Source organism: Acinonyx jubatus, chromosome B1, assembly GCF_027475565.1.
Source record: "Acinonyx jubatus isolate Ajub_Pintada_27869175 chromosome B1, VMU_Ajub_asm_v1.0, whole genome shotgun sequence".
In the NCBI taxonomy this organism is placed as follows: Eukaryota; Metazoa; Chordata; class Mammalia; order Carnivora; family Felidae; genus Acinonyx; species Acinonyx jubatus.
Genome location: NC_069382.1, coordinates 183474569 through 183497565, shown reverse-complemented (window position 1 = coordinate 183497565; position 22997 = coordinate 183474569). Strand labels below are relative to the sequence as shown.

Here is a 22997-nt window from a genome sequence, read left to right as displayed (position 1 = left end):
TTCTTTTGACTAAGAGCCAAGGCACCTTCTGCTACCCTGTCCTGATTACATGGTGTAGTGAAAGAAGTCCCTTGAATATATCTCATTTTAGTCCTCACTATTGCCTGTGTATATGCTGCTGGACAGGTGAACTGAGGACTGAAAGAACTTGAACTTAATCAGATCCATGTAAACATGTGCCAGGCTGGCATTGCTCAAATAGAACATGGCTTAAATCCTGTCCACCACTCTCCATCTCTACTGCTATCGCCCTAGTCCAAGTCCCCATCATCTCTCAACTAGGCTACAGCACTGACCTCATGTTGGTCTGCTCCTGTTCTTGCCCATGACACTGCTTTCAAAGCCCCCAGAATGAACATTTAAACTCGTAAATCACATAGCACTAGTTCCTCACAGACCCTTCCATTGTGCACGAAAACATACTTACTTGAAATACAAGGTCTTACCAAGTCCTGATTCATCTCATGTCTCTCTTATCCCTTGTTCACTATTTTCCAGCATCCGTGGGCCTCTTCTTTCCCTTGAACATGTCAAGACCATTCCTGTGACCAGCCTTTGCACCAGGTCTTTCCTACACCAATCAAGTTGCAACCCAGATATTTCCACTTCAGAGAGGCCTTCCCCAAATACCCTGCCTAAAGTAGTAGTCCCCACTCCCGTCTCTCTCTACCCCCATCTACCTCATTTTATTTTCATCATAGCAATTCTTACTATTTCATGTGATCTTGCTTACTAACTCATTTCTGTGTCATCTGTCTCCCTTATGAGTATCCAACATCCATGATTGCCAAAACCATGTCTATCTTTGCTATGCTGTTTCTACATATTTCCAGAGCATGAAGGAGTGCTGGGTAGGTAGTAAATGCCCAGTAAAGTGAATGAACATCAACTATAATTAGCATTAATACCCATGTTTTACAGAACTTTCTACGCATCAGGTACTGAGGTGAACTTTACATGAATGATCACATTCATGCAACCTAATGAGTTAGAAATGATTCTTAACTCCCAGGTTAGAGATGAGACACGGAGGTTGTGAGCTGTTAAAGGCTATGCTGAAGGTCACACAGCTTGTGAGTGCCAAAGGCAGGACTGGAACCCAGGGGTGTGGATGATAAGTTTATTCTCTTATACGAGTGCTCTGCTCAGACTGTGTACAAACTCGAGTTGCTTCTCTCATGGCAGACAATAACCATTTCAGAGAGCAAATGCCAGGTATTGAGGCAATGATTTTCTTCTTTTTTATTGGAGTTGACCAGTCCAGTACTCAGATCCAGGGCCACAGTTCACAGATCCAGAGTCAGGGAAATGGCTCGATTCTTGGCAGTCCCACAGTCTTTAGGGCACCACTCTGACATCATTTATTTCAGTGCTTTATGGATTGGGGAGACACGATCCAGACAAATCAATGGATCTCCTGACAGTGGAGGATTCTGAGAAAGAAAGAGGGTCATGGTAGAGCACCATTTGATGTGTCCCTCCTCCTCATATGCCTCCCATTAATTTCCACTCCTGCGTTAGCAGAGCTGGCTGGGACACAGGCTCCATTTAGAAAAACGATGAAACACAAACGTTTATTGAGTCTGTGCTTCGAATCAACAGGGTTTTCCTCAGATTGAGTTGCCGCCAATTACCCTCCATGCAATTATGGCGATCCCAGAAGCAAGCAGATGGGGAAGAGTTTTGTTTTCAAATGGAGGAGAAACCAATATGTAGGAAGAAAAGGCAGCTTGTTCATTTGAACAGACTCCAGGTGGCTGGTCGCCAAAAGGCAAAGAGCTGGGGAGTCAGGTCTGGCCCTGGATCAGTCTGGCTGCCCACAGACCAGAGGAACCACTGAGACGACAGGGCTCTGCCTCCCCTCATCATGCTTGTCTGCCGTTGGCCAGCTTGGCCGGGAGAGTGGAGGCCAAGGGAGAGACAGCCCACAGAAGCCCGTGCAGGTCAGACTCCCGACCTTGACGCCTTTGGAACATCAAGTCCTGCTATTTTGTTGTTGTTCAACAGCGACATGTTGGTTTGTTTTGTCAGGGAAAAAAAAAAATTAAGGAAAGATGTGCAAGAGCTCAAGCCATATGGCAAACCTCCTTGGATGGCTTTGATCATTTGGAGTTTCACACACCCTAAAACAGATTTCCCTTTTCTTAAGGATTAGATTGTCCTAAGCTTCTTGCTGGACTCTGCCTCTTGAGGTTACTGTTCACAAGAGAATTGAGGATGCCATTGAGTGATTGCCATCATTATTTCTGTCTGTAATTTTATTTATAATTACATAGTCACATGGGACTCCCTCAAAAATAGTCAATATTTGCCAGTTCCAGAACCATCAGTACTTAGAGGGAATTTCTTCCCTCTTTGACATGAAGGGACCATTATCAAATCCAAGGCACAGGACACGGAGTGTGGGAAAGATTTACTCACTAAATTAATTGAGATAAGAAAGGTATAATTAATGAGGAAAATTTCCATGCAAAAATCAGCCTGATCCATAATCGAAAGGAAGGTGGCTTGAATTTTAGTTCTCACTCACATAGCAAATAATGACTTGCAAATCTCTTTCCAAAAAGTAGTGCTTTTCCCTAAAAAAATAAATGAAGAAAAGTATATCTCACCTCAGTTTTAGCTCCTGCTCAGCCACCTACAGCTGTGTAACTTTAGTCAAATTCCCTAAACTGTCTGAGACTTGGTTTCTTCCTCTAGCTTGAAGCAGCACTCCCAAATTCTGGGATGAGTTTTACTAATGGATCCAGAAACATGCATTTTTGGTTAGAGGAAAAAAAAATACTCTGACACATTTTGGGCTTTTGAAGGGGCTGATTCCCTCTGTAACTACCTAAATGAGATTGCCAGAGAGCATGTTGATGATTTCACAAATGATCACAACAATTGCATGTCTCTTACCTGAATGAATATTGAAGGGCTATACTGGGATATGCAAAACAGAATCTGGCCATACAGCAAGATGTACGAGAGGGATGGTGCCTATTTTGATGGTAAGGGGAAAAAAGCCCAGGACACCTCTCGGAGGCAGGAAGCAATTTTGGAAGTGCTGCAAAAGACAATGATATTGTTCTTGGTTTAATAGGTGATCTACCCCATGAAATAAAGCTGCAGGGCCACGTTTGTCTTGGTTAATAATGTCAGCGGAATGAGGAAGTTTAGCTGTAATAACAGTAATAACTGTGTCGATGTAACTGCTGGGGCTGAATTTCCATCTGCAGCCTCATAATATATGACCTTTGTTATGTCTCTACCTGTTGATTTTTTAAAGGCAAAATTGGCTTGTCTGTTCTGCTCAGGGGATGGAGGCTGGAATAGTCCATTTTTCCCCAGATAAATCAAGGTTTTGTGGATGGTGATTTAATCTCACAAGTGCCCTTTTGGACTTGATTAAAATTGCACAGAAAGGAAGTCAGGCTTTAACAGATACATTGTTACTTTGATACTGAATAGATAGGCTTAAAGCTAGACATTTTTATTTACTTCTTGTCTTTCATCACCTTTTTTTTCCCCCATATAAAAATACGGACTCCTGTGCTTTCTTTCTTTGCTATTCCTCCTGACCTCCCTTGATAGAGTTAACTATTGCCTACTCCTGGACTATGTCTCTCTTATTACACTTCTCATACTGTTTTGAAAAGCATTTGTTAACACATATTGAGTTTATACGTGGACTGTGAGGCTTTGAAGGTGGAGACTAGGTCTTGCGTATCTTTGAATCTCTAATACCGAGACTGGGACCTTGGTCGATGTGCCGTACTTTCCAGAAATGCAATGGAATATTCTGCTTAGTGATTCCCGCCCCGCCCCCCCCCCCACCAATTTTCACACAATATGCACTCGTTTTGTACTCTCAGTAATCTGATGCAGCAGAGGAGGTAATAAGCAGAAGAAACAGATTGAGTGAGGTGCGTTGATTGGAAGTTGGTCAAATTGCTCAAGATTGCCTAACAAATGGTTAGTGAATACAAGGTCAGAACTCCTATTTTTCTAATTACTAGCCTTGAACTTGGGTCAACCCATGTGGGATTGGTAATCCATTGGACACGTGGAATTAGATACTTTTTGCCATGATTGTAATTTGTCTACAATGCCCAGGCTCATATACAGTGTTTATTTATTTATCTTTCCACCCCATCTTCCTCTCCCTCCATTAATTTTATTTTAATTTATTTTATTAATTAATTTATTTTTACTTTCTTCCATTTTGTTCCCTCACCACTGCTTTTTAAAAATTTTTTTAGCATTTATTCATTTCTGAGAGACAGAGAGAGACCGAGTGTGAATGGGGAGGGGCAGAGAGAGAGGGAGACACAGAATCTGAAGTAGGTTCTGGGCTCTGAGCTGTCAGATCAGAGCCCCACATGAGATTCAAACCCATGAACCGTGAGATCATGACCTGAGCCGAAGTTGGACACTCAGCCACATGAGCCACCCAGGTGCCCTACCACCACCCCTTTATTTGTCCTCCTTTTTCTCTTCCTCCCATTTGAGGCCTTAAGGCTGTCTGTGACACATATTGAAGCTGATTGCTTGGCTTAAAGAATGCCAAGAATTTCATATAGACTTGTCCTTCTCAAAGTTGGGGTTTTAGGAGTGAGAATTCCCAAAGTTCCAGGGTAGGTGCATTGTACTAAACATGTGAATGACAATATATAAGGAGTACAGTAAAACCTTGGATTGCAAGTAACCTGTTCTGCAAGTGTTTTGCAAGACAAGAAAACATTTCGAGTAAATTTTAACTTGATAAATGAGCGATGTCTTGCAATATGAGTAGTATGTGATGTCAGATGTCACATGATCACAACTGAGCCAATGGTTCTTCTCTCTTTCTCTTGCTGCAGGATTGTGGGTGGATCGTCAATGCAATGTCACATTTCTGCGAAATCCTCAAAAGGAGGCAAAAGCAAGTATCATTGAATAGGTTCCTTGTTAAAGTTGCATGAAAAGAAAAAGATTCCATTGAGCCAATAGATGGCAATGATTCTGTTAGTGATAGTGAAAGTCGTCCTACACAGTAACCCTCCTCTCTCTTGTCTCCCTCACACCAGCCACGGAGGTTTTCAAAGGTAAGTAGAGGTTAATTTGTTTATTTTTCTTTATATTTTGTATTTTCTCTATTATTTTGTATTATATTACAGTATCATAATCATTTTTATATGAATATTTTTGGGTGTGGAACAAATCATCTGAGTTTCCATTATTTCTTATGGGGAAATTTGCTTTGATATACAATTGCTTTGGATTACAAGCATGTTTCTGGAACAAATTATGCTTGCAAACCAAGGTTTTACTGTATATAATTAGGGAAGGGACACAGATGGTGAATTTTATGACTTCAGAGGACACTGAGCTCACTATAGGGTACATGGAGAGACATGTGGAGAAGGGGGAACTGTGGTTGGACATTCAAGGATCCAGCAGAGCTCTGGGGTCAGGTGGCTTGGGTTTGAATCTTGCCTCCAGCACTGATTGACTGAGTGAGCTTGGGCAAAGTAATTATCCTTTCTAACCCTTAGTATCTCCACGTGTAAAATGGAGATAATAACAGTAATGATCATACTATTTCATGCTGTGAGGATTAACAAAGGCAATGAAAGTAAAGTGCATAGAACAGTGCCTGGCTCATGGTCCCTGTTCCATACATATTACCTATTATTCTTAAAGTGCTAATTTTATGTTATTTTTTGTTGCACTCGTAGGCAAGGTACATTGTACAGTGTAATGCAAAATTCACCTGAGTTTCTGTGGTAAAACATAAACCCTCAAAGAAGTGTTGAATTTGTGATAATAGGCCCCAGGCCCTGGACACTCAGTCCATTCTCCTTCAACCTGATGTGCACTGTCCCATGGAATGGTTTAGAAGCATAGACTGGGATAGGCCAATCATAGCTGAATTAACACTGAAGGGGGAACTGCAGAGTTTGCTGGCTCTGACTGGAGAGTTGACCAGATGTTTTAGAGAGAAGGCAATCCCACTGATTAATTCCTCATTGAGAACAATAGACACCACCTCCAGTAATCCTGCTTGTAAAGACAAAATAATGAGCAGCTAAAGCCTGTTCTCACTGGCCCCCAACTCACCTCCTTTAAAGTCTCTTATACCCATAACCTCAAATGCCCAGCTCTCTTTAGCTAGTAAGGCTGATGACATCTTCTTCACCATGGTGGTAATCCATCTATGCTTGTCCATCTAGCTCAGGACCCTACCTATCCTTCCCATTCTCCACCTCTATTTCTGCCTCTATCCCCAAGAGGAGTTAGTAAATCCAGTAAATTCATTTGTGATATGTAACCAATGAATGATACTGTTATGCCCAGAATTCGTGATCCCCAAAGACCACTAGGGAGCCGAGTCCGATGCAAAAGCAAAGAGCCTTTATTCGAGCTAGCTCGAGCTCAATCCCCTACCTGCACCGACGCAGCGGTGAGATACCAGGGAAAGAGAGCGAGTTTCAAAAGGACAAAGGTTTTATTGGGGCCTAGGGGCAGTTGGTGAGGTAATGGCTGTGGCCTCAGCCGATTGGCTGGGGAAGGGTCCTGGGGAAGGGTTCGAGTCCAGTTAGGCAGGTGAGGGGGGGTTACTCAAGGGGAGGAGGTGTGGTCAAGGTGAAGGACACAGAACAAGATGGAGTCGGCTGACGTAGGCCCGCCCTTTCAATACGGCATGCAACAGGTGATTTCTTTAAGGGGATAGGGCTGATTCTTGTTATTTGTGGTAGTTATGTCTATAAAGTTGCTGTGAACCTTGAGTTGGAGAGCACTGAACCATTGCTCCTGGGGGAAATACAGGGTTAGGTTCTCGTGAGCCTCTGGTCACATTTTTGTCAACCAATGGATCCATAACCTTGTTTTATGTGTGTTTCTGTTTAAAGACTCCTTGTTTAATATATATTGTTAGTTCATTAACACTGAACTCATCCAACTGTACTGAAACTCCTACCTGAATGACACTTACCTAACATGTCCCTTATCACTTCACAGCCTTCTTGTACTTAGAAACATTAGACACAACTTTAGTTCTGCCCTTGGGTGCCATTTTCAATAGCAAAATCACCAACCAAAATCACAAAAATGTGAAGAGCACGGCACTAAACAGATCCTGAAGAAGACGCTTGTTTATAGGATGACAGCTAAAATAAGACGGCAGAGTGTTGCCTTGTCGGACCTCAGCTGGGAGCGGTCATGTCAGGCAACTCAAATTTTTTGTCGCTCTGTGTATGTCTGCAAATGGCCACAGAATCTATGTCTATATCTATATCTATATCTATATCTATATCTATATCTATATCTATATCTATATCTATATCTATCAATCTATAAGTATTGATTTTAGCCAATAAATTTTAGCTAGTGGGAAAATTTGCAAATACAGAGTCTGTAAATAATAAGGATTGAATCTATATGTATTATATATATGTTGCATCTTATATATTATATACATATTGCATCTTATACATATAATATATATATAATATATATATAATATATATATATTATATATATACACACATATATATAATTATATATTGTATATATTATATATATATATATACACACACACACACACACATGCATACATCTTCCCAGAGTTCAGGCTACAAAGGAGACTCTCCTCTGGGATGTCAGGAATGAACACCCTTTGAGGGCTCAGTGGCATCATAGTGTCAAGTGCACGGTGGTCTGCAGTTTCCATTGTACACATCTGCTTTCCAGTTAAGAGTCCGGGGTTTGAGGTCAGTCATGCAAGCCTCCTCATGTTTAGCTGTGCGATCTCAGATAACTCAGCATCTTCAAATCATGGTTTATCTATGAGATACAAATTATTACGAACATATATTAATATTTACATTTATCCTTCAGAAAGTTTTGGCTAAGACTAAAGAATATATGCAAAAGACTACCAGACAATCATAACTGGATGTACTGGAGGCATTTGATAAATTTACCAATTATATTTTGCCCCACTGTTTGTCTTCTGTTTTCTCCAACAGCTAGCTAACCCGACCTGTCCTTCAAAGTCCAACTGAAGTTTCTCTTCCAGTTTCATTCCAGAGTCCCTCTGGAGGACTTGATGTCCTCTGAAATCATGGCACTGACTGCCCATTTGCCTTGCTAATCCTATCCTGCCTTTTCACTTGCATTTTTGTCTGTTTTTGTCGTTTTCTCCATTACACATACATAAAAAACGTTTGAATATCTATGATGTGCAGCACTCCATGCAATGCTCTGTGGGTCCTTGACCTCGGAGTTCAACATCTTGGAATCATTTCTGATTACTTAGTGCTTTCTCATGGTGCTTCTATGACTCTTTGTCTCATTTATTTGTCCACATGTAGGTCTCTTTGCAAAAGGGGCAGGGCCAAGTCCAATACGTCCATTTCATAGTTGAGTAGGCTGACCATCTAAGAAGTTGTTCTTAAATAAGTTGTTGTAAGTCCTCTGATAACCTATTACTTGCAGGGAAACATTCGTTGGTGCCCTGATGTTTGTGTGAATTCTTTTCATCAGCAAACTCCCACTTTTCCTGTGAAAGGCCTTGAAAAGTTCTCTCTTCCAGGTTAGCCATCAGTTGATATGTTGGTTCAGGTTTATCATCACCACCCTGATATGGCAGTGAACACTCCAGCAGGGGAGTCTGCCAAAGATTCCAGCCAAAATCTGGCAGTAACTATTTGAAATTCCTATTCTGATGCTGATTTTAGCCATAAAAACAATTCGAACATCATGGACCATTGCGCAGAAAGAAAGAAGGAGGCCAGAGACAGATAGTGGACAGCAGGAAACACAGCAGGAAACAGTTACGATGTAAAATATTTGTGTCAGATGCCTCTGGTCATTCCTTTTTGAGCTCATATTGACAGAGTTGCTCCGTCCCTGCATTCAGAGTTTTGTACTCTTCTAATATCAGGCATTTAAACCTTTGTTCCAATTTAGGTCAAAATTACTCAAGCAGAACCCTGAGTTAATGTGTAAATTTTCCCCTAGGGTATCCCTCATTTTGGAATGAAAGGCTTAGTCCCAACTTTTCAGGCATTAGTGAAAAGGCTTGGGGGTGGAGGTTAGCAAGAACTCTCCAAGTATTATTCCAAGAAAATATCATGCATATCAATAGAATATACTCTGCTTTGTCCTTTTTGAGTCTCAATATTTGTAATATCCTCTATTATTCAACCATCTGTCTCTTAGTCTGTCATTTGTAAAGTGGGGGAATGGGAAAAGATTTAGTCCTCTTAGGTCTCTTTTAGTTCTCACAGGGTAGTATTCTAGGATTTCTCTTTCCTTCTTATATACTCACTATTCTTTTCAAACTCCCAACACCTTTGTGTTTCTATTTATGATTATTTTTAAATTATTACTTATAAGGGTTTGAAAAAAGAAAACATTCTTTCTCCTTGCCACTTTATTTCTCCCCCCCGCCCCACGTCCACTCCTTGTATCCATTATTGACCATGTCTTGAACTGTCAGTCTTAGCAACATGTACTGACACACCTTCTCCCAACATCTATGGGCAGGTAAGAAATTAGTTCATTATCTACTCACTCTGCCTTTCTCTTCCCAGTTTTTTAATTAGAAAGATATTAATCTTCAGTTTGTCTGTTGGTTATCATTGTAAATTTAAATAATATGCTTCAACTTCTATTTCTTGGTCCATCAACTCTGGTAAGACAAGGACTCTTGTTTTTATTTTGGATGCCACGGGCAGAAAATTGTCTCCACTGGACTTGTCTGGGTAAGAGACCAAGCCTAATTTTTACGCTGTAGGATCAGCATATCCAGGAAAACTACCTGTCATCAGGTTGGCGATAAAAACTCTGGGACAAAGACACATTGGAAACCAATATCATAGAAGGTTTAGTAAAGTTAAAACTGATACACTTAGGGTAAAAAAAATCAACATGATAAACAGTAATTGGGAAAATCACTCACTTAAAAAAGAAACACTATCCAACAATTAGCCGAATTAGCACCTCTATTGATTCTTGGAAGTATTTTCTCCCATTTAACCTACTCAGATCAATTAGCTTGGCATCTGCCTCCAACTTCATATATCAATATAACTGTTTTCTCCCCAGCCTAACTGCTACTTAGGAGATAATGGGAGGGGTGGGCCATTTTACAAGACAATAACACGGTTCCTGGAGAAATAAATCTAGAGACTGAAGGAATCAGATTTATTTCCAAAGAAAGTGGTACATCCCTCCCATGGTGCCTAATACACCGGTGGTTAAACAATTAAGTTTATTTTTAGATACAAAGTTAATTACTTTGAAAAGTCAGTGATACTGCCATTGACAAATACTATCTTTAAAACCCTTAGAAATAACAAAGCAGTCACTCAGAACAGCTAAAATGGCAACATTTGACATTTGTTATTGCAGGAATTATGGTCTTCCTGCAAAGTTACCTGATCCTTCTCATCTTAATTGAACCTTAGCAGGGCAGGCTTTGGAAGTTACCTGGATGTGGAGACTGAGAACCCCATTATTTTCCTTGTTAGGCCCAGTGAATATTTCCCAAATGCCTCCGATTAGCTGTCAAGTACCTTTCTTTCAATTGTTAAATCCCTTGATTTTAAATTCTATTTAGGAGCTAGGCCGGCTCCAAATGTCAAAGAACACCATCATAATGGGCAGTGAGTTGAACTGAAATTTGGTTTGCCTTCTGCAAAATTTAGATCCCTGTTAGAAACAGAGGATCACCAACAATGGGGAGGTAATTGAACACACGCGTTATACAAAGTAAGATTTATGTGGCCATTAAAAATAATGTCTGTAGATAATATTTAATGATAATGAAAAATGCTGCTATATACAGTTAGGTATGAAAAGGCAAGAAACAAAACTACCCTAGGAATCTAATTTTATTTAAAACAGCTGCATGTGGATCACCAGAAAAAAAGACTGGAAAGAAATATGCTATGTTTATTTCAGGAAGGTGGGTTTATGGGTGTTTATTATTTTATCTCATGTTTTTACATTTTTCTGTACTTTCCAAGTATTCATTTAACACATGTATCTTTTATAATCTGAAGAAAAAAGACTATTTTTAAGTAATTAAAAGGGCTCTGAGGGTTTAAAAATTCAAGGCTTCAGTCTCTTCTGCCTCATTCTTTTTTTACCTACCAATTTCATGATGTACCATAGGCAACGAGCTGGATAATCCACATCTCTCTCTGAAGTTAGAAAATGTTGATATCTACTTTGCCCTAAAGGGACATAATGAAGGATGATAGAATGAATGGTGCCTATAAAAACATCTATCACTTTAGGGGAGTTGGGTGGCTCAGGTGTTTAAGGGTATGACTCTTGATTTTGGCTCAAGTCATGATCTCACTGTTTGTTAGATCAAGCCCTGGGTCGTGCTCCACGCAGTGAGGATCCTCCTTGGGATTCTCTCTCCCTCTCTTCCCCTTCCCCACCTGCGCTCTCTCTCTTTAAATAAATAAAAACTTTTAAAAAATCTATCACTTTTGAGAACAAACATTTTCATATTCTTTTAATATTGTGTTTCCTAAGTGATGACAGATCAGTTAAAAGCCCAGTAGGAGACAGTGGTATGTCCACAAGGGATCATTGACTAAAGTTTCATGAAAGGGCTATTTACAAAGATGGTGACTGACTTAAGGGAAATCAACAAGGATGGCGAAACCTGGGAGCAATGAGTTGTAGGGGAGGCCTGTATGAAAGTAGCCACTGTTGGTCTTTGTTGTGACAGGCATACAATGGACTACAACAAAGCAATTAATTGTAATGAACTATCGATAGACTCAACAACATAGATAAATCTGAAAATAATTATGATGAACAAAAGAGTTTATACTCTGTGATTCTATTTCTATTAAATTCTAATCAAAGTAAAACAAATCTATAACAATGGAAATCAGATGAGGAGTTGCCTGGGGCTAGGGGCGGTACTGAATGCATGGGGGAAACTAGGTAACATTCTCTGGAATTTTCTTTTTTGATTGCGGCAGTGGTTGCACGGGTATATACATTTGTCAAAAACTCATGAAACAGTGAAAGTAAAGGAGTTTGTATGACATACAGATGGAATCGGTAAGAAGAAAGAGAGAGAGACAGAGAGACAGACAGAGACAGAGAGAGAGAGAGAGAGAGAGAGAGGGAGAAACTGCTTCTAACAGTTGGTCCAGCAGGGAGGAAGCCAGGGGGATAAAATGCCAGTCATCCTCTTCTCCCACTCCCTGGTCCCTTGGTGCTGCCCCTCACAGTTACCCTACTTAGAAGCTGGAGGACAAGGGGGTCTTTTGAAGAAGACTTTAGAGATCAGCCTCCCGGGGCCCAGAGCAGAGTGAAGCATGGATGGATCTGCAGGAACATGTGGAGAATCTTCAGCACAGAATGTTTCCACGCGGTGTGAGGCCGTTTAATAAAGAACCACCGGGGAGAAAAATGTTAGGTGGGAAAGTACTTCTTGGTTAAAAGACTTACAAAGGGGGAAGTGACAATACCAGGCAAATTGCTGGAGGGATTCTGCCCATACTACACTAGATAAGTCCAGTGTGAGATGGTAAAGAAGTCACCCACGGTGTGCCTCTTTCCTACCACTGCACGTAGAAAGAAAAACCCAGTTATACACTCAGCTGTAGAACCGTCTGTTTGCAAGTCCCAAGGGACATGTGGAGCACAGTCATGCCCATCTTTCTGGTTGTCAAGATCACATGTTAGGGTCTCCTTCACACAGTCTGGCGTCCCTCAGTGGTTCATTAGGTGTCTGTGATCCCTTTACATGCACTTGTTTAATATTTTATTTGCCTACTGTCACTCAGAGTAATTTATATTTGGATTTGATGCATGACTGAAATATGACATTTAGTATAATTTTTAATGCCAACTAACAATAATTTTTTTTTTTAAGTTGTGGCACACTTCCAAGTTTAGGGGGATAAAATGTAAAACATAATTGTTAACGTCTTTTGGAAGACTCAGTTTAATCAGAATACTTTCACACTTCTATAACATGGTGATGCATACATTGATACTATTGGGATGTGTAAGACTTCCTTCCCCTTCATTAAATGGCCTCAGATTACTCTTATTATTTTCTTAGGCTTTTGTCTAATTCGTTGTCATTTGTCTTCTTTCTGTCAAACTAGTGCTTCCCAGTATTTCTAGCTTGCTTGACTACACAACTATTTCAGGGCTGAGTTACTGAATTTCAACACTTGTTAGAATGTTGTGTAAACTAAAGGTAATCAGGCACCTAGAGACTAAAAGACACACATTTTGATAACTAAGTTTGGTAACACTGATTTTGCCTTTTACTAGTCTTTATTTTATGGTTTTCAGATACACTCTGGATTTTTAACCACACCCCTCCCTTCAGTTCCATGTTTCTAAATTTCCACTTAGTTCCATCCCATTTCTCAGGTTTACAAGTTTCTTATGTTTCTTACCGATCTTATGGGGTTGTGTTTCAAGTTTATTTTTCTCAAACTGTAAGTGATTCCTGCTTCCATATGTGTTTGGGGGATGTGGAGAAAAAACCTGAGATCTAAGCCATCTCCCAGTTGATCTTATAGATTTGGTTTTAGTCATGCTTAGTCAGGGATTCCTGACTATAGGGTTCTACTCTTTGAACCATGAGTCACTTGCTTTTCTATGAGATCCTCACAGTTGACCATCTACATTCTTTTCCATTTGATGATCCCATTTTAGGAAGCATGGCTAATGCGACCATAAATATTTTTTAGTTTATTTGGACTAAAATTCTGAATCTGGGGTTTGGAATATATAAATCCTTACAAAGGTAGATATCATGATGCCTGTTTTGCTACTGAAGAAATTAAAAAAATGGAGAGATTTTTTACTTCTTCCAGATGTTTAATTAATTAGTGGAGGGCTGGGAGTTATATACAGACTTGTCTGGCTCTTTTAAAAATAATTATCAGTTTATTAAGTTCTCTTCCACCCAGAATTCTATTCAGAGAGACACTACATGGAGACACTCATGAGTTATAGGAAGACTGGGTGTGCTTTCTAGATGGGAAGGTCCATTTTGGAGTCAGGGACTGTATCATATTTACTTTATGAAAGTGCAATCAAGAAATTTTGTTAACTGAATAAAAGATCCAAATTGTATATTTATGGCCTGTGGTTTCAGATTTCAGAGTAAAGCAAAAGCAAAAGCAAAAGAAGTTGCTTTTATAAATCTCTGATTTCACATCAATATCAGTAAAGAGCCAAAGCTATTCATTTGGTTACTCAAAGAATATTTATTGAGCAATGACCAAGTGCTATATAACAAGTTATTCCCAAACTTAGTGGGTTACAACAACTCACAATCATTAGCTCAGAGTTTCTGTGGGTTAGGAATCTAGAAATGGATTTGCTGGATGTCCCTGACTCATGGTCTCACAAGGTTTCGATCAAGGTATCTTTTGGGGCTGCAGTCATCTCAAGGTTCAAATGGACAAGGCTCCATGTCTAGGATCACATCCGTGTTCGTTAACACAGCTATTGACTGGTATGAGAATATCCACTGCCAAGCTCACTCACGATGGCTGTGGAAAGGCTTTAGATCCTACCTGGATGTCAAATGGAGACATCAGTTCCATATGATGTGGGCTTCTCCTGAGGGCTACCCAACATGGCAGAATGAGAGGTTCTTCCCCCAGAATGAGGTCTCTGAGAGAGAAAGAGAGAGACAGAGACAGAGAGAAAGAGACAGAGACAGAGAGGACAAGATGGAAGTCTTAGTCTTTTTGTAACCTAGTGTTAGAAGTGACATACCTTCACTTTTACAGTATTCTGTTCTTTAGAAGGGAAACCCTAGGTCCAGCCAACACTCAAGGAGAGGAGATTATAAACATTCAGAAACATGAGGAGTGCTGAGGGCTATCTGAGAGGCTATTTACCACAATCAGTCCCACTCAATTAGCAAGTATTTGGTGATTGAGGACTAACGTGGTACCCAGAACTGATAAAGATATTCTTTGTAGCAGTGATGAGTAGGCTCAGTGGTCACCAGAGGATGAGTGCGAGCCATTTTCTTTCCCCAAGAAGATTGCAAGGGAGTTGAAGAGATGGCCTAAAAGCAGCAGAAATGGTTAATACCAGCCTGTATGTAATTCTTTGTAAGACAAGTAGATCTTGCCTATTACAGTGAAGCATGCATCTGAATACCTATGATGTAAACTGGAAAAATCACAAGTCCTATAGGAAAGAGGTTGTATAGGAGTACAGGGGAAGGGAAGGTGTCTGCAGAATTCAGGTACCAGTTAAATCTAAAATTTTACCTGAGAACCCAGTCATAATTTCTAGGTTCCAAAGAAAGCTTCCTAATTACTTTCATAAGTTTTAACTCATGAGGCTTTTACTCTATGCTCTCTGTGTGTGAAACTTGTGCAAAATATTACTAGCAGAGTCTTCTTTTATGTACATAATAACCCTGAGGGTAGTTATTATTACTCCCATATTTACAGATGAGTTTGCTGAGATGTAGTTATCCATTAATGACAGATTTATGTTTGCAGTGTTGTGTTGTCAGTACAATACCACTTATTCTTCCCCCCCCCCTTTTATTTACATTTTTAGTGAAATAAAATGGTTCCAGATCTATGTGAGGCCTTAGAGGGGTGCCTGGGTGGCTCAGTCGGTTGAGCATCCAACTTCAGCTCAAGTCATGGTCTCGCGGTCTGGGAATTCGAGCCCCACGTCAGGCCCTGTGCTGGCAGCTCGGAGCCTGGAGCCTGCTTCAGATTCTGTGTCTCCCTCTCTCTCTGCCTCTCCCCCACCCACACTCTGTCTGTCTCTCTCTCTCCCAAAAATAAAATTAAAAAGAAATTTAAAAAAATTATGTAAGGCCTTAGAGATACAGACATGAAAAAGGTAGAGGTGCCCTGAGGTCTCATGGTTTATATTCTAGTGGGAGGAGGGGTAGGTTGGGCAATTAAAGCAATGAATAAACCAGAATAAAATATCAGGTAGGGGTAAGTGATTTATCTGTCTTACCTCACTGGAATGTAAACAATGTAAGAACAAAGACTTTGTCATTCACAACTGCATTCCACAGAGCCCAGAAGAGTCCTCAGCACAGAGTCAGAGTTCAATCAATATTTGCAATTGACCAAAAATAAAATAGCAAGTAATAGAATGTACCAAGTAGAGGATAAAATGATGACGTGATAGAGAGGGACTGAGGGATTAATTCAGATGAGGCAGTCAGGGGACGGCTCCCTGAAGAGCTGAGGTCTGAAAGACAAGAAACCAGACAAACAGGTATCTGGACGAAGAGCATTCGGACGGAAATGAACTGCTAGTGCAAAGGCCCTGAGGTGGGAACAGGCTTGGTGATTTGAATCGGTAGAAACGAGATGAATGTACTGACGCATGGGGAATAAGGTGGAAAAGAGAGAAAGCCAGAGAGATGGGCAGGGCAAGTTCACGTGAGGCCCAGGAGGCCATCGGGGAGAATATGGATTATATTTTAAATGTGATAGAGGCCACTGGAAAGTTTTAAAAAGGGAACCAGGAAAATGACACAATAGTCTAGGCAAGAAGTAATGGAGGATTGGATTAGGGACTAGTAGTAGAAATAGAGGGAAAGGGGCAATGTTACCTACTGGCACACTATTTACTCAGGATTTGAACATGGATGGTAGGTGTTGAAGAAACTTGATAAATCAGGGATGACTCAGTGGTGATGTTTCTTCAGATATAGAAGACAGACTAAAACTGTATTCAGTTTGCTAAGGCTGCCTTAACAAAGTACCATATACCAGGTAGCTTAAACAACAAAAATTGATTTTTTTAACTAAAAAAAAAAAGTTTTTTAATGTTCATTCATTTTTGAGAAAGAGACAGAGAGTGAGTGGAGGAGGGGCAGAGAGAGAGGGAGGCACAGAATCTGAAGCAGGCTCCGGGCTCCAAGCTATCAGCATAGAGCCCAACGCTGGGCCTGAACCCAGTAACCACAAGATCATGACCTAAGCTGAAGTTGGCCGCTTAACCGACTGAGCCACCCAGGTGTCCCTAAACAACAGAAATTTATTGTCTCATGGTTTCAGAGCCTGGAAGTCCAAAATTCAGTGTGCTGGTAGGGATGGTTCCTTCTGAGAGCTGTGAGGGAGAATCTGTTCCATGTCTCTCCCCTTTCTGCTGGTAGTTTGCTGATGACCTTTGGCATTCCTTGGCTTGTGGAATATCACCCTCATCTCTGCATCTATTTCCACATGGCCTGTACAGATTGGAGGGCAGAGAGGGGAGCTCAGACTTTCTCTTTTGACCAAGTTAAACAAGGTTTGACTATCAGATTCCAAGTGGGAGAGTAAAGGAGAAAGGGGCAGGTCACTGCCGGGGGCTGTCACGGAGAAGGACCTAAAGAATGGGTAGAGTTTGGGCAACATTTAACTCCAAGCTTCCCTGGCACTTCCACGCCATTGGGGTACATAAATGGATAAGCATTTTATCCTTCACAGAGGGGAAGATGGCAAAGGAATGATCACCCTTATTCTGATAAGTAACTTTAGTCATTTCCAGATGGCGCTGACATCTCACCAGTAGGGAGGCAGACTTAGAAATGTCTCTTGCCTCTCAACAAAAACATCTCTCTTATTGTCTCTGTTAAGACAGCAGGTCTCTCTCTAGGGGCTCCTGGGTACTCAATTGGTTAAGCATCCAACTTCAGCTCGGGTCATGATCTCATGGTTCATGAGTTCGAGCCCTGCATCAGACTTCGTGCTGACAGCTGAGAGCCTGTAGCCTACTTCAGATTCTGTGTCTCCCTCTCTCTCTGCCCCTCCCCCGCTCATGCTCTGTTTCTCTCTCTCAAAAATAAATAAACCTCGGGAAAAAAAAAAGAGCAGGTCTCTCCTGCTATTGGTTTAGCTTCATCTACATCCAGGAAAGTGAAATGAAGAAAATGGGTAAAATAAAACCACTGGATTGGAATGGCTCCTACCTCCCACTTGGCATGACTAGATATGATTTGTGGGATTTACTAAAAATTCTAGTCTTATCATGTTACGTCCTTGGTTAAAGACCTTCAACTGCTTCCCATTGCTTTTAGACAACTCCAACCTCCCCCCACAACTCCCCCAATTCTAAATTTGGCCCAGAAGAACTTTCCTGTGCTGGTCCTGCTAATTCTCTTCTCGCCTCTGCATTCCCACCTCACTGTCCTTCCTTTATGTCCCACTCCCCTCCCAACAAGAATTGCTCCCTTTTGTCTCAGGGCTTTTGAATGCACGGGCCTGGTGGGGGTGGGGGTGGTGGGATGTGGGTTTTCTTGCCCAGCTCCCTACTCCCTCTTGTTAATTCCACTCATCCTCTCCAGGCGACTGTAGCGCCTAAGCTTTTAGCGGACGTCAGAAACCTGTTTCGTCCTCTTCATTTGACATTCCGCACTCATCTGCTTCTTCTTTTTGTAATAACTTTCAGAGAAATAGGTCGGTTTTAACAAAAAGTGATTCATTTGCAACCCAGGCAATTTTAGGCTATTCTCTGCATCACCACTAGGGGGAGAGCTGCACTGCCCAAGTTTTCTGCTTCAGAGCTTTGATTACAGGTTATATGATGGAATCGAGCAAAGAAGAGAAAGTTAGGGGCAGGTGCCCAGCCGCAATGAAATGAGAAGTGAAGGCAATATTAATGCTGGAGGATAGCAAAACCAGACAACACAAGACAAAGAAATCAGACAGGAACAGTCGTTGGTGATCACAGATGTTGAGAGGATACAACACTAGTTTACAATTTAATAATGAAAGCTCTTGAGAAGAGACGATGTCTTTGCACAGGGCTCTGCTACAGGCTTTGGTGCTCAGGGATCTTTGCTTACTGTTTCTTGTTGCCTCCACTACGGGAGATAATCAAGTGGAAGGCTCAAATGGGAATTATTGTTTTTTCTTTAAATATTTATTTATTTTGAGAGAGAGAGAGAGAGAGAGGGAAAGGGGGAGGGGCAGAGAAAGAAGGATAGAGAGAATCCCAAGCAAGCTACATGCTGTCAGTGCAGAGCCCCACATGGGGCTCGATCTCACAAACCGTGAAATTACGACCTGAGCTGAAATCAAGAGTGGAGTGCTTAACCGACTAGGCCACCCAGGCACCCCTCAGATGGGAATCCTACAAGACTTTTGACAGGTCGCCTGCAAATTTGAGTCTTGATACACAGGGCAAGAGGATGGTGGTAAAAAGCTTGGGCTGTGGTTCTGGAATCTCTGACTTTGACTCCCAGAGTTATCACCTTCGAATTGGCCTATCTTAGACAAGTTACATGATTTCTCTATGCCTTGGTTTCCTCATCTGCAGTTGACAATAATACTAGTCCTAGAAGTGTTACCATGAGAATTAATAAGTAGAAATGATATTGTGCCTTTTATGTTCGGGCTTTCTTCTGAGGGCTTTCTGTCTGAATTCTTTGGCCCTCACAGCAACCCTCTGACAGAGATATTATTGTCATTCTTAGGATTATTCCTATTTCACAGCTGAAGAGACTGAAGCACACAGAGGTTTAGAAACCTGCCTGAAGTCACACAGATGTGGCAAGAGTCAGGATTTTTACCCACGAGGCACTCAGACCATTGCCCAGCTCAAATTAGGCACTCAGAGAGGGTGAGCTATGATTCTGCTATTTACTAGGAAGCCCCTGTCCGGCTGTGTATGGTGGTTCAGGAGCCAGGCATGTCATTTGCATAACCTGATTTTGTGTGAGAGGAGGTAGGGAGCAGGTGAAATGCATCAGGGGAAAAACTCTGGTGCCTGTAGGATCAGTTGCATGGACTGTTTTTTGTTGATTTGTGAGAGGCTTCTGGGAGGCCTGGGGTCCAAGCAGCACTATTTCAGAGTCTATTTGTGTGGACAGCCCAGGGGAGTGGAACTTTTCTTCGTTTCTGTGTGAAACATGGTGTGGAACCTACACTTTGTGAGCCCTGAGAGGGTCACGGTGCTGTTTAGGCACGCCTCAGCCCCTCAGCTCACGATGTAAAAAGGATGGACACCCTGCCTCTGACTCCCAAGTGAACCTGTTTTATCCCACTGAGGACCCTGGAAGCAACGAGAGTGGGAGAAGCTTCTAGAAGAATAAGATTTCACCCCATGGGCAGGAGTGAAACAATATGTCTGACCTTCATAAGGATATGTTACACATCCCGGAGACCTTTAGAAATAACTGAGGGAGAATTAAGAGGAGAAAGATCAGAATCCCTTTAACATGCAGGTGAGATCAACAGGCATCTGAGAGGGATTACTCTCTCAAAGGAGATACATTCAGACTCAGTCTGTTAGGTTTGGGGTTATAGGAGACATAAGGATCTATTTCCTTTTCATTAAACTCCGTATTATAAAAAGGATGTGCCTGTTATTGTACAGTATTTATTCCCTAGGACATCTTCCCCACGTCCCTCAGAAATCTGCATCCTGGAATCACAGTTTGACTGATGGGAGAGGTAGGAGCTATAGACAGGCACCAAGTTATAATTCAAGTTCAATTTATGGCTCAGTCTTGAAGTCAAATTGTAGTCAACACAAGTTTTAAAAACATACTCTCTTAGGAAAGTATGTAATGCCTTTCCACAGGATGTGCTACATGAATAGAGACTGTAGAAATGAGCGTTGTAAAAACTCAGTATTTGTATGTTCTGAGAGTCCACCACATGGGGCAGAAGTTTATGCTTGAAGCCGATGTGCATCCACACAGCATAGGTGTCCATTTAAGGTCCTGGAGGGCAGGACCATATCTGCTTATCTGGTTTTATGTGATGCCTAGAGCCCTGCAAGGTACAGACGGATACTCTATTGATGTTCTTTGAAGAAAACGACGCTGGTGATTTCTTTCTGCTCAGTCACCAGAAAGCACAATTGGAAAATATATCTAGCTCTCCTTGGAGCAAATGATGCTATGAAATGGGAAAGATTTAGACTCTCCTGCTGGAGACATGGACCAGGAGAACGGGTAACCAGCCTGAGAGATTAGAGGCATGTCCGTGTGTGCTGTGGTTGCTACAAATTAACATTATTTCTGTCAAATTTATTATAGTCTGGTGGAGGTTAATAAAGTTGTAGTTCATTTCTCAGTGGCGTATTAAAGATGTAGAACAATAAGCGATCATTTCTACCACCTTCTTTAGTAGATATAATAGCAATAATTGATTCTGGAATGTGACGAGTAATGGCACTGGGGGGTGGGCGTGGATTGTATGAAATATGATGGGGGGAAGCTGCCACAGGAGAAGTTTGTAAATGTTCTCTCAGATCAAGAAAACTACTTGTGAAGGCATTTTTGAATAGTTACCCTTTCCTGGTGTTGCACAAGATCTCACTGCTCTAAACAGGAAGGGGTGCTTTGAAGTTTGAAAAGCTTTATTAGAGGTATGTGAAGAAATGATTAGTGAGCTTGGGTCAGAAATGTTGGAGGGTTTCATCTGGCTTTGCATGCTTTCCCAGATCCATTTTGAAAATCGTAAAGTTCTGGTCTTTAAGTAAAACAGACCTAACCTGTTCTACAGGCTTAGATCTGGGGAAGGACAGGGTGGTGGTGGGGAACCAAAATTAACCGGAGACTTGGTATCTTTGTTGTTTCCAATAGGTACAACATTAGACGGGCTGGATTTGCAGCTCTGAAGCTAAGCATTTGGTCTTCCACTGGATGTTGGAAGGTCAAGCATGGGAGAAATGCAGGTTGCTTTCTGCTACGCTGAAACCCTAAGCCTTGATTATGGGGATATGGGTACAGTTTAAAACAGGGTCAAGACATAGATAAACAGATAAAGAAAGTAGTCATGGGATTCAACCACAAAAATTTTCATATCGCTCTGCTTTCTTTGAATTTTCTTTTCTCAAACGGAGCTCTGTATTTAACAGTAGAGTTTTAATAAAGGTAAACAAGTTTGGAGTTTAGACTATTGTAGTACAAAGAACGGTGGGTTGAATCTAGTCCTTCATAACTCAATAGTGATGTGAAAATCAAAATCAAGTGAAACTCTCTCTGAGATAGAATTTCCTTATGTGTCAAATGTGGAGAGATGAACTGGGTGATGTCCAAGGTGATGGTTACTACCGAATTCCGTGATTTACAATGGGATTTCATGCATATTCTTGTCAGCTTGGAATCAAGCAGCAGTGCTATTCTGGCTGTTTTGCCTAGATGTCTGACAGTCTTCAGATTCTACAATTCCCAGGAAGAACCTCTGCGGCGGCACTGATCCACTGATTAATAGATTAGAGGAGCAGTAACCACAAGGGGGAACACACCAGACCTTGGTTCACAGCTGGAAGTACAGATACTACATCACAGGTAGGGAAAATATTGGTAGAGATGCTTTTTTTTTAAAGTTTAAAAATATGGCTCTTTAATGCAGTGAGCTAGACATTGCTAGGAGAGGGAAAACTCCTATTCACGTATGTAACCGGGCATGTGGCAAGTCGTTGGAGAGAAATGAGAAATAAAAGGAGACATAATGGAACGAAGGATAGGAGGGGAAAAGGAAGGGAAATACAGGAAAGGGAAGAAGATGGGAAGGGATGAAGCCTTGAAGGGAAGGACTTGCAGATTGACTCTGATGTAATAACTAAGAGAACAGCTTTGGAACCAGTGGGTTGACTCTCAGCTCAGTCTCCTGCTAATTATGTGATTTTGAGTGGTTACCTAGCCTCTCTGAGCCTCAATTTCCTCATCCATAAAATGAAGCTAGTGATGTTTGGCACCTCGATTTCTTTGCATCCTTCGTCATGATGTTGTGAGATAACACAGGTGAGGCCCTTGGCTCAGGACTTGCTCAAATCTCTACAAGATTTAGCTGTTATTATTATTATTATTGTGGTTATCATTATTATTATTGTGGTGGTGGTGAGGATTAACTGGTAAAATGTATCTGGAATTCTTTAGAACAATGTCTGGCATCTGGTAGGCAGTAAACGGTAGAAAGCAAAAGGAGTGTGATTCACATCTGAGAATGTGTTTTAATGGCCTCTACTTGTTGAGGACCATTCTGTCACCACCATGACCTTTAGTGGTGGTGGCAGGGGGGATGGTCACC

The 22997-nt window shown here is 41.3% G+C and overlaps 1 protein-coding gene across 2 annotated transcripts in view; it reads left to right on the top strand.

Annotated features, from left to right (window-relative positions):
• The window catches only part of LOC106986839 (cytosolic beta-glucosidase), a 229931-nt gene that overhangs the window by 175198 nt on the left and 31736 nt on the right, over positions 1-22997 (top strand). The window contains exon 5 of one of the 2 annotated variants that reach the window (XR_008296387.1): positions 4845-5069. Coding sequence is in view for 1 of the 2 variants with exons in the window: in XM_053217513.1 (XP_053073488.1) it covers positions 4845-4924 (80 nt within the window). In the remaining variant the exon portion in view is untranslated. Of the gene's footprint in view, positions 1-4844; positions 5080-22997 lie in introns of those variants that run through there. The other variant, XM_053217513.1, reaches the window with a different exon arrangement.